Here is a 12,546-nt window from a genome sequence, read left to right as displayed (position 1 = left end):
GAAGCCTCTTAGTATTTGTCAGACCAAGAAACTTGCATATATCACTGTGTGCATGTGTTATCCGTTGACTTCATTCACTCAGATCATCCAGGAAAATTTTTAAAACTTGTAGCAGCACTTTTTCTGGATTTGATGACATAATTCAGTCTGATTCCCTTCACATAAAACAGTATCAGTTTTACATTTCCCATTTAACCAGAGTTCAGTACAGTTAGCATTTGACCCTACGTATCTTGGAGAAGTGCACCATTGGGAAGCTCATGTGTGACAAAACAGCAGAACACACTAGATCTGAGAGCTCAGGTTTTACTCAACAGCACCGCCCACTATAACACCCTTCATCTCATTCCAACCCTTTCCTGGGGAATTTTCAACAGCCATGGATTGTGTTTTTCTAGGGGGATGATTAGCAACAGATGGCAGCCAACCCAATTTCTGTTTTGTTCAATATTTCTTTAATTGATCAATGGGGGAAAAAGTTGTATACAGGCTGGGTGAAGGGGAGAAGAGATTCATTTTGAATACCTATGTTTACTTTTTTTTTTTTAACACTCTTAAGAATTTACAATTCCCTCACAATTATATAGAGATATGTGTCACCTATGCCAGTATGATAGCATATATCATTCATTACGGTTTTCCATTTTATTTTCTTCCATATGTAGGCATAGATATAAAGTTCAGCAGATAAGACACATATTTTCTGTGTTTTAGTGGAAGTAGTAATTCAGCTGAATTAGCAATTATCTGTATCAGTTATCAATTGCCTTTCTGTAACCACATAACAAACACCCACAAGAGATAATGTGGCATGTAACAGTTAAGTGTGTGTGGAGTCAGGTGGAATTTAACTAAATAGCTCTGTAGATCTCAGGCGGGACTTGATCGTGTGTCTGGAAATAGGCTACCTTAGGTTGAAACAGCTGACTTTTTCTCCCCTATGTCTCTCCTCAAGCAGGCTAGCCTAAGCATGCTGCCATGGCTATGCAGGAGGTGGAAAAGGCAAGCCCAGGTGCACAAGTGTTTGTCAAAACTCTGCTTTCCTCACCTTGGTCCATAGTGGGAGGACATGTCAAATTACATACTAAAGGTCTAGGAGAGGGTGAAGAATACAGGCCATTTTTACAATTAGTTACATATCTAAGACAGTAAATATTTTCAGCTGAGTAATATGATGAGTAGGAATCATTAAATGTATTTACCTGATGAAAATAAATGTATCTGGGCAAACTAACTCTCTATGATCAATTACTTCATTTCTAACATGAAGATAATAATAGCACCAATCCCATAGAATTATAGTGAGGATTAAATTAATTGATTATGTAAAATGTATAGCACAGTGCCTGGTGCAGAGTATATATAATTTAAGTATTAGCAAAAGTTATTAACATTATTATTAGTCATCCTTATTATGTTGAAGATTTCACTGTTGTGTACTGACAGATGTGTGAGGATGGTGAATGGTTGTATCAATACTTTCTTAAGCATATTTATTTTGTAAGGTTTTTGCTAATATTTATAGCAGTGATACCATCTGTTCATGTTATAAGCATTATTATTTTAGAAATTTATCCATGTCTATATTCTAGAGAAAACAGACTTAACATTATAGAACCAGTTAGGCACATATTTTTATTTATAATCTCAAAATTTCTTACTTAAAGATGTGCTGTAAATACTTCATGTTTTTGTTTCCATTTTCTTGATTTAATAAATTTTATATTAATGTTAAGAAATGGTAACAAGCCTGTGATTAATATCAGTTTGATGTTATCTAAAATTTTGTGATTATTTATTAATTTATCAATGGTAATAGGAACATATTCCAATGCTTCCTGAGCTCTAAAGTACATATAGATCTCCTGGAGTCTTATTAAAATGCAAATTCTGATTTAGTAGGTCTGCAATGGGGCCTGGATTCTGCCTCTCTGACAAATTCCCAGGTGAATAAGTTGCTATTCAGTCCTTGAATAGCAAGGAGATACATATATTCCCCCTTTGTATGGTTAAAGATTCTTACATATGTATATATAATATATATGAAAATATATAAAAATACATAGTTATATAATAAATGATCAAATTATTTAATATTTAATCATTACAATAAATAATGTTCTTGCCATAATTCTAAAGAAGTATGTCAATGAGTCTTAAAAAGAAAATATTTATTCAATATAATATAAATTTTAAAATATATTTAATAAATAAACCAATTACTATATCTAAAGATAAATCTCTTTATTTATTTATAGTATCTCTAAATGTCAAACAGTATCTTTCCTGGCAAAAAAAAGAAAAAAGAAAATGTATTCATTTATGGTTTTTTTCTGTAGTTCAGAAACTACTTAGGTAACAGCTTCTGGACCTATAAATATAAGTACTGGAGACACTGCTTTGTCAGTGAGAATGTACTTCAAACTACTGGGTCCTGTAATCAAATCAAAGCTGTCTCTTAAACACAAATATAATTATGCTTTAGTTTGAAGCACATGCACAAACAATTGGCTAATTTTTTCTTCCTGTGGGCACCAGTCATAGTCTAATATTATGAATATATTATGAATATTTGATTATGAAGAGTTTCAGATAAATACATTAGTCAACTCAATTGCCTGCTTTTGAGTGTTAAATACAAATTCTGTTTTGTCCTCAAATTCACGACTATTAATTCTTCTAAAAGGTCAGAATATTTTTCCCTTATATGTAATCTTAAGGGTGTTCTGCATTTCTTTTTAAATAGCTGGGTAGCATCAGAGCAGTATCATTAAAGCATATCATTGATTTTGAAACTATAGAAGGTGAAGGAGAATGAGATAGTGGGTCAGCAGAGGCTGACCTCAGGATAAATTCTAGTAGATAACATCTCTGAAGAGTACAAAAGGAAAAAAAAAAAAAAACTGAGAATTCAGGTTAAATGGGTCTTTGGGATTCCTGTACATAGGAATGTCTATTAAGTTGAAACCTGGAAGGAATAATTACATCACTACTTCCCTGTCCATAATAACAGTGAACATCCCAGTTGCACTTTGCAATTCTATGTATAGCTTATACATATAGCTATCAATATAACTATAATCTACAACTCAATGTATAGCTTACAAATCATTTTGCAACTCTATTATCTTCTCTGAGTTTTGCAGAAACCTTTATGATTTGTTACTGTTCTTCAAGGAAGAACTTGAAATCTAAGGCTCCTCCTTCTCTCAGTTTGAGCCTGGGGAGAGATACTCCAAAGTTCAGCATCAGAATCATTACTGAGATGTTAATGGGAGGGGACTGAGCTTTTTGATGACTCTGAAATATAGAGGTTAATATAATATTAACAGCAATTACTTATTGTGCATTTGTTGTATGCTATGTGCTAGTATATGTTGAATATTTCTCTACCCTCCCTTTTTAATCTATTTTAGGTTTGCTTTATATTCTAATAAATGCTGTAAATTTATCTGGAATTCTTGCTTTTATATTTTCCTTTTGAAACAATGGTGGTGGTGGTGGTGGTAGGCAAACCATTAACCAAAATGTAAATTTTCATTTAGTCCTAGATGATTCCAGGACTAAAGGAATTTGCAGGTTACTACTTGTGTATCCTTATCAGAAACTCTGGCTCGTAACACACAGTATGGACATTTCCAGGGATGAAACTCATGAAATTCTGATTCAAATCGTTCACATTTGTATACATGAAAATAAGTACGATCCAAGTTCAATTTGGGAATACTTAGCTCTTTAGTAATTTGAAATTAGATGAGCAGCCCCTCTCTATTTATCTAGGTTGGGAAGTCCTCAAAATTTACCTTAGATCAGAGTTGGCCAAATTTTTTGGCAAATCACCATAGAGCAAACATTGCAGTCTTTGTAGGCCATACAACCTCTGTCTCAACAATTCCGCCCTGAACTTTGGAGCGCGAGCTACAAGAACAGGTCAGCAGTTCTCTCTGGCCCTTAGTGTATATAGTTTGCTGGACCACTGACCTAGATCCTCAGGGTCACTCTTCATTTTTAGGTTAGGTTATCGTGAATCATCTGGATTTGTAGCTATTCACTAGTTATGGATTAGGGAACATGGGCCTTCCCTTCCCTCCATCCTCTACTTTCCACCTGAACCCAGAAACCTTACTTTGTACGTGCAAATGGCCCATCAGATTATTTTCCTAAACAAAGGCATTTCCCTCAGAAAAAGAATGCTGCCCCTACTGTTAAACCACAGATGGTGCTTTTAATTCAGAACCACCACAAGATAAAAGGAGATATGAAATTTTTGTCTAATTGTTCTGTTTTTTCTATTCTGTGAGTGGTTTATTTAGTCTGGCAATGATACAAATTAATATCGAAGCTTCTGCTGGAACTCAACTGTTGTTTTGTTGTGGTATCAGGGGTTCTAAATATAGGCAGGCAAGCCAAGGAAAAGACACATGAAACTCCATATCTATTTGATTTTGCCAGTTTCTGAGAGTTTATATTTAAGCTTAAATTTAAATAAGCATTCTCATATTATCACTGCCGGTTTTAGAGCATTTCACTGGCACACTCATCATATTACTCAAATGTATCAAAACCATACGGTAGGTTAGGGCTGCGTTGCTAAGCCACCTGGGGTTCCTTCTTTCTTTAGTACTTTGGCTCCTTCAACGTTGGAGGTCTCAAACTGCAGGCTCAGGGGCCCCATCTCTGGCCCTCGGTCTACACAACATCAAAAACAAAGAACTAAGAAGTGGTTGCCTCCATTAAAAGGAAATTTTATAAGAAACCTGATTTCCTTATTCCCTTTGGAAAACCAGACTTGTCTAAAGACCTAAGGCTTTTCTTTTCTAAAACTGTCTCTCATCAACACTGAGCCTGAGGAGGGAGAGGACATTTAGCCTCATAATGGTGCCATGAACATAGCAACCTGCCTCACTCTTGAGTCCACCTGGTCAGTAGAGGCATTGAGTTTTGTGACCCATGCTGGGCACATGTCCCCTAGGGAATCTCATCAATGACAATGTTCACCCAGAGGACTTTTTACTCTGTCGCCCTGAAACATATTGTGGGATTCAGACACAAAACTCTGACCATGTTAACAGTACAGTTATTATCAAGAGCATGGAAATTTATGTGTTATGTTTTGTTCATTTGCTCAATGACACTTTTTCCTTGCAAGGAAATACCTTTTAGAAGTTAGTCCTGAGAAAAAGAAAAGATTTACTCTCTTCTATAATTTTTAGAACATATATTCTTTCTCTCTTTTTTTTTTTATAAATTTAGCATTTTATTTTTTTTAAAGATTTATTTTTATTTATTTATGAGAGAGAGAGACAGAGACAGAGACACAGGCAGAGGGAGAAACAGGCTCCATGCTGGGAGCCTGATGCGGGACTCGATCCCGGGACTCCAGGATCGTGCCCTGGGCCAAAGGCAGGCACGAAACCGCTGAGCCACCCAGGGATCCCCACATATACTCTTTCTATTTCCATCTGGGCTACCAGGAGGCTCAGAACTCAATTTAACAACATGTCATAATTCTGGTGATATTTCTCTCCTTACTTTGTGTGTCCTTGATAATTATATTAATACTATTTCCTAAAGTGAACACATATGTATGTATGTTGTACAATTTTCTGGTTCATTTTGCAAGCAATTGGGCTTCAATACATCAGTGTATAAGTGTTACTAATGCCTCAGAACCAGGCTCTGCATTGACAACAGGTATGTGTCTGTAAAATACCAATTGGGCTATGGCATTATTCCCTTTTTTTCAAGAAGGGAGGTCTGCATGTCTACCTCTTGTTCATAAGAAGTCTATGTGATTAGCAGAGAGTCCAAGACCCTTTCACATTTCTCCAATCTACCTTCCTATCCATGCAACTGTGAAGTCACTGGCCCAGCTCCCAGAAGGGGGATGTGGGATGGCTTCCTCAGGGTCCCGAGAGGCAGATATTTTATCTAAAAAGACTTTGTGTCAGATGTCCTTCCACACCTAGGGTCTTCATTCTCTTTCATCTGCCATTCAGAGAAAAGACCATGCATGTCCCATTTGCTGACAGTAGTGCCAGCAGCATTCTTCATGTCTCCTACATGGGGATCAGATGGGAATAAGGCTTGACTACTCTGTAGAACTGCTTTTCCAGAGCCAGAGGCCCTGGTGTCCCTAGGTAAAGGTCAGTCAATGATCCCCTCAATATGGTGAGCCAGGCTCTGGGCAGAGACCTGCTATCCCAGAAGGCAGGTGCCAGCTCCTCTGACCCTGCAGTGACCTACCAGGTCAGCTTTTTTACAGTCCACTCCCAGCTGGTTCTGAGATGAATTTTAACTGGTAAATAATATGCTTGGATGCCTTGGCCTGTCTCAATAAAAGACAAGTGACACACTGAAGTCTCATCTGTTTGTCATAGAAGTGCACATTCAAACAATATATTTATTAGTCTTTTGAGGACAAGTCAGATTTATAGCATTCCACTCTATTTTCCTTGCCACAAATGTGTGAACATGCACCCTTTAGTGAATCTTCCCTCTGAGGCATGGCCTGATTAACTCACTGAGACTGTTGTTTATTAGTAAGAGAAGTAATGGAAAGATATTTGGAAAAATAGGATTTAGTGGAAAGCCAGAACATTTATTTAGATGGGATCTTCAAACCTGAGCTAGCATCATCTAGAAGAAATGAAGGCCCACATAAATTCCATTGGGAGTGTTTAAGCCCATCTTTTGGCTACTTTTGATCTCATCAAATTAATCACTGGATCTGTTATCTTTTTCATGAGAAGTGTCTGCCATTAACAAAACCTGTTCCCCTTGGAAAACTATTAGCTCTCAGTGAATTAAAGCAATGGGGCACTCTGAATAAATTGCATCTTGCAAGAGACATCATTTGATAATTCAGACTCTCATGGGAAATACTGAAAGAACCTTTCTACATGCAATAATGTCACATTCCTTATTACGGTTAGCATAACTTTAACTCTGACAAGTTTTATTTTTAGTCCCTAAATGATGTGTTTTTCAGAATGTGTATAGAAAATAATATTTTAAAAGGGGAAAAAGCAGGTTATTTCCTGTAGTCATAAAGATCTATTAAGGTGAAATTTTTTTCAAGTACTGTCCTTCTTTTAGAAGATCGGTGACAAGAAAGCTCTGTTTTGCATCCGTATTTTGTATATATATGATAGTACAATATTGAACTATTTAAATAGCCACAAAGACAAGTGGCCTCCATATCTATAACCAGGTAGGGTGAATTTTTAAATTACTTTTAATAGAAGTCTGTCAGAAATGCCTTTGTCAGGTAAAGTTTAGAAGTCTGTTAAAGTCACCTATGAATATTTATGTCATTAATGATAATCATAAAGTAGTAAGCTGTGTGCTGCTCCTCACTGGGGATCCTGTCATTGAGTGCCACGGCACTTATTTCACGTTGCCCTTTCCAGAAAAGCCGGATGGATTGCAGTCAGGGCAGCTTTTGATGTTTCTCTTCAAGAATTCCAGTGGGGCTCCAAAGCATGGAATTAGGTCATTATTTCCAGATCCTGTCACTACAACCAGCTAACACAACATCCAGCCTCAGCTGCAGCGGTGGCTAGCTTGTGTGCCAGCTGATCCTCATGGTTTTAGTTTGGGGTTTTGGTTTGCCTCTTTGTAGGTAAAATATATTGCCCTATCATATCAGTGATCCGGAGCATGGCTAGCAGCTATCAGGGTAGCATAGAATTACTCCTACGGAAATATTGAAAATAGGTGAGCAAGTACCATAAGCATATATTTTATTTTTGTTTAGCCTATGGTGAATATAAGATGCTACTTTGTTGTGCTTTTTCTGGTTATACTCTGCTTGAACTGTATTCTTTTTCAACAAGACAGTTCTAAGTGCGCATGTCTCTTATCTTCTTACTAAAGGGCATGCATACTTTTGCCTATGTGTATATTGTGGGTAGTATCAGATTCTTCTATACTTGTTGTATATTGAAAAAAAAAAAAGTGCACAAATACTGCATGCAGGATGAGGTGCAGCTGGTCATCACTGCCCAAGGGCTGACTCATTGAGCCTGGCAGACAAGTTTCTGGAAGAAGAAAGAAAAAGTTCAAGGAAACTCCCATTCTTTTCTCTAACTGTCTTTTCTTCCTCTTTTCTCGACAGGAACTTTTTACCCCTGAATGCAAGTTTAAAGAATCTGTTTTTGAAAACTATTATGTAATCTACTCGTCTATGCTATACAGACAACAGGAATCTGGTAGAGCCTGGTTTTTGGGATTGAATAAGGAAGGGCAAGTAATGAAAGGAAACAGAGTAAAGAAAACCAAACCAGCAGCTCATTTTCTACCCAAGCCATTGGAAGGTGAGTGTTATGTGAACAACATCTCTTTCAGTTTATTCCACATTTATTTTCCCCACTGCTAACTCTACATTGACCACAAGGAACCCTTATGGAATGCTGGAAAATTTCCATATCTTGATCTGGGTGGTTGTCACACAGATGTCTACTTTAGTTATGAATTTAAGATTTGTACACTTTACCGTATATGTATATGTGTGTTTATAAATATATACACATACATATGCCTATTATGTACCCCCATATACATATACACAGACTGATGGACTATATAAATATGTCACATATATACATATATAGCTAAGTTTTGAAAATTATGGAATACAAGTATTTGCCCATTTTGATGATATCTAGCTGAAAGTAATCCCATACTTGTGAATTATTCTAATTACAGAAAATGAAGAGTTAATTGATTGGCCTTTAAAGAGCTTGTTGATGTCACATTATCTCCCTTCCAGCTGTATATTTGTTTATAAACTTAGGTGTGGCACTACCGTCTTTTATATTCATCTGTAAACAATGAAGCTTTCACTTTCACTTTGATCGGATTCCCAGAGAGCAGGCTATAAAGTGTTGCTAATTAATCAGAAACTTCACCTTTCTCACTAAGGTTTCAGAAGCCAGAAGTGCCATTTACTTTATCTATGTAATATTCGAGAATATAAAAAATTAATATTGAGGCATTTCAAAAGTGTTGTCTATTCAAATACTTTTGTTTACCTTCTACGGGAAAGCAGATCTATAATACTTTCATCTAACTTAGTTTGATTTCTTTTTGTTTTTTTCTTCCTAGAGGAAAGGTTTAGCCATCAAGAGAAAATGTGTATTGGTTTTATAATCCATCTTCTCTATATAGGAATAAGATATTCAAAATATTAAAGGTTGATTGTTAGTTATTTGTGGATTTTAAATTCAGCTTTCAGTTTACCTATGTTTGGAAAACCACTCTTGTTGGTTAACAGCATCTTTCTAATTTCAACAATAGTGATTTATTACCCCCTAACTAAATTTGCCTATAAAACAAGCCATTGAAACCTATGTAGTTAGCCACCGGGGCCTATCTAAGAAAGGAAAAATTATGCCAGAATCTGAAATATGGTGAATAATTCTCATCATACATTAGATCATAAGGCAGTTAGAGGAGAAATAAGAAAGGAGAGGGTTTCGATGTTCTTCCAAAATAACACCTCTGTGATTTGACCTTACTCTTTTACAGGCATTGAGACCATCAGACTCATCAATATTCAAATGCAAGTGAAACATTTGAAAACTAAGTCCTTAGCAGTACTATAAAAATCTTGTTTATTTGCCACCTTGCTCTGTCTCTTTACATTAACTTTGGTTTTGAATGTGAACAGATATGAACTAACTAAATTCTAAAATCTTATCTCCTAATTGCATAAACATAATGAGAACCAAAAGGGCCGTTTTGTCTCTTAACTGAGGCAAAATCTGGAGACCAGCTATTTTTGTTTATCTAGCAGGAAATATCAGAGACTGAGATATGTGTAATAATATCACGTGGTGTTTGAATCATACACTGAACAGTTGTGTGTATGTGTGTGTTGTGCATTCATGGACTTTAACAGGCAGAGAGAAACAGTATTTTCAAATAATTAGCAGATGGAAGCACCCTAAAAACACCTAAGGGGGTATTATAATGATGGGGGTTATCACCTAGCGTAATTTATAGAAGAAGATTAATTTCAAACTTTCAAAACCCATACAGGATGTAAATTATATGATTGGAAACATTAGGGCAAATTAGGTACTTGATTAATTATCGATGCTCTGGGGCATTCATATCTCTTACACAACTTCACCACATGGATAGTCAAGGTTAATGCTCGGATGCTATTGTCTCCTAATTGAATTAGTAGTGGGAGTGAGAGATTGGAAAGCGCTTGGAGGATTTGGACTAATCCCTTTTAGTACCTTGCGGAGTCATTTCCTACAGGTCTGCTGTACACATGCACTTTCAAACCTGTGTGCTCCTGAAAATCCACATGCTGCGCCGATGCGCAAGGTAGAGTTCTACTACCCTGACCATGGAGAGGGCATGGAGAGGTCCGCCCACCTGACCATGGCGAGACATAGAGTCTCCTCATAAAATAGCCTATAAATAAAACACTCTGAAGCCTAAAAAGCAGGTTAGACAACTCTAATTAACTAGCATTCCTGATGGCAGATGATTCTAACTTACCTAATTTCCCCCAAGCATCAGTTTGTCTTACGTGTCCTTGCACAGGATTCCCTGGAGTCCTTTTCCAAAAAGCCACACGAACTGTTGTGATTAACTGTGCCGCCAGATGCTACTCAGGCAACCCCTCAGCGCTCACCTGGACCTCCATCCCACTTGCCCTCTTGCCATTTTGTGCTTCTGCCTTATTTTTTAACAATCTATCAGAAAATTATCCATAAGAATACAAAATGCCCCACACATGCCTTCAGTTTCCAAGACTGAGGGAGAGGAGATCTAAGGAGTGAGGTCCAGGAGGCCCTGGTTTAAAGAAAGTGAGTTCTTGGTCTTTGCTTGGGATAGCTTTGAAGTTGACAGTAGTGTGATTATGTTGCTTTTGAACCACTTGTGAGAAAACTAATGTAATGATCCAGAGTGTACATACCCAAACTCGAAAAGATGGATGGGGATGAAAAGATGAGGTTCAGGGGTTGATTTCAGTGTGCCCTGGAAAGGAAGTCTGAATTTTCCTAGCCTGTCCAAAGAACTAGGTTAAGAGCTGAGTCCCCCACACTGTGTGTGTGTGTGCGTGCATGCACATGCATGCTTCATATCCGAGGCCCACAAAGAGGCCGTAGCTCCTATTTAAACCTTCTCTCTTAGACAAAAACCCACCCACACCCATGTACATATTTTAGTTCTATAAACCAGAGAATGTGAAGGAAGTGATTTCCATTGGGGGCCGGGGGGTGGGAAATTATTGCATTAATGCAGGAATTCCCTCTACACGGGGTCACTCTACTCCGGGGAAGACAGGACAGGTGTATAAGGACAGGCCATCCTTGAACCTAACCACGTAATGTCTCCTTCTCTCCTTTCTTCATGCCCTCCTGCCCGTCCTCAGTTGCCATGTACCGAGAACCATCTTTGCATGACGTTGGAGAAACGGTCCCGAAGGCCGGGGTGACGCCGAGTAAAAGCACAAGTGCGTCTGCAATAATGAATGGAGGCAAACCAGTCAACAAAAGTAAGACGACATAGCCAGATCCTCACAGGTGTTGTGACTTACTCGTCCTGAGCACAGTTGAGTGATTTATCCTTGCCAGACATTCCTGCTCCTGTGGCTGAGGAGCAGCTGGAAGTAAGCCCATGCTTGCTCTTGGCTGTCTCGAACTTCTTGGTTGCAAGTGGATAAATCTCAACCTGTTGCACCCCCAGAACAAGAAGACACCTGGATAACCAGCTAAACTCAGACCATGGAATGCCCTACCAGATATGGAATGCCTTTTTAATATCTTTTCTGTGACCGTGACACTTCATGTGAATGACATACTTCACAAGTACACTCGATACCTTGCCTGCTGACAGCTACCCATAATCCTTTTTGAGTCCTGTTTCAGCGAAATCCATGTGTTTAAGTTCAATTTTGTAGCACACGAATACTATTGAGTAATTTCTAGTTAGACGCTGTAAACCTGTGCTATTATGGATTTCTCTTCTCCCCGTTTTTACAGGGCTGCTCGCGCCACTGTCTGTGACCTTTTGCAGGAATTGTATTCCTCTAAATCTTAAATGTTGCAGTTGGCCTAGTTCGGAGAGCGATCAGGGAATCAGGAAGCCTTCTAAACCTATTATTACAAATTGCATCTATAAAGATTTAAGAGTGTTGTCTCCGGCTCCCACTATCGATTAAACACACATATACGATCTATCCAGTAGCAGATACCGTGCTCCTGAGGTTGGCGTTGCCGGGGTGAGAAATGGGTCAAACACAGTCCCAGGGGGGAAGCTCTCTACGATACGTGTTTGACACCCCCCTATAGTTTCTTTGTGTGTGTGTGTGTTTTATACATATCACAAGCTTACTGGTAATGGTAACATTTGCCTTGCCCAGCGAGCAAGACCCACTGGTTTTTGAGAAAGTGGGTCCAAAGAACTCTGTAGGCCTTGTAGGCCTGATTAAGGTTCATTTTTCATCTACTGATCCTCATTATTTGGAAAAAAGAAAAAAAAAAAGAAAAGAAAATTCAATGATTACAACCTACAAGAGTT

At 37.9% G+C, this 12,546-nt stretch overlaps 1 protein-coding gene across 8 annotated transcripts in view; it reads left to right on the top strand.

The window, feature by feature from the left end:
* Nucleotides 1-12,546, top strand: part of FGF14 (fibroblast growth factor 14) — a 601,957-nt gene extending 589,411 nt beyond the window's left edge. For all 8 annotated transcript variants that reach the window (XM_038569993.1, XM_038569988.1, XM_038569992.1 and 5 more), the window contains 2 exons: nucleotides 8,120-8,318; nucleotides 11,399-12,546. In XM_038569993.1, coding sequence (XP_038425921.1) covers nucleotides 8,120-8,318; nucleotides 11,399-11,535 — 336 coding nt within the window. In that variant the 3' untranslated portion in view covers nucleotides 11,536-12,546. The remainder of the gene's footprint in view (nucleotides 1-8,119; nucleotides 8,319-11,398) is intronic.

The sequence above is a fragment of the Canis lupus genome, chromosome 22 (assembly GCF_011100685.1).
Source record: "Canis lupus familiaris isolate Mischka breed German Shepherd chromosome 22, alternate assembly UU_Cfam_GSD_1.0, whole genome shotgun sequence".
NCBI classification, from domain to species: Eukaryota; Metazoa; Chordata; class Mammalia; order Carnivora; family Canidae; genus Canis; species Canis lupus.
The sequence above is the reverse complement of the archived record's forward strand: the minus strand, read 5'-3'. Positions and strand labels throughout refer to the sequence as shown.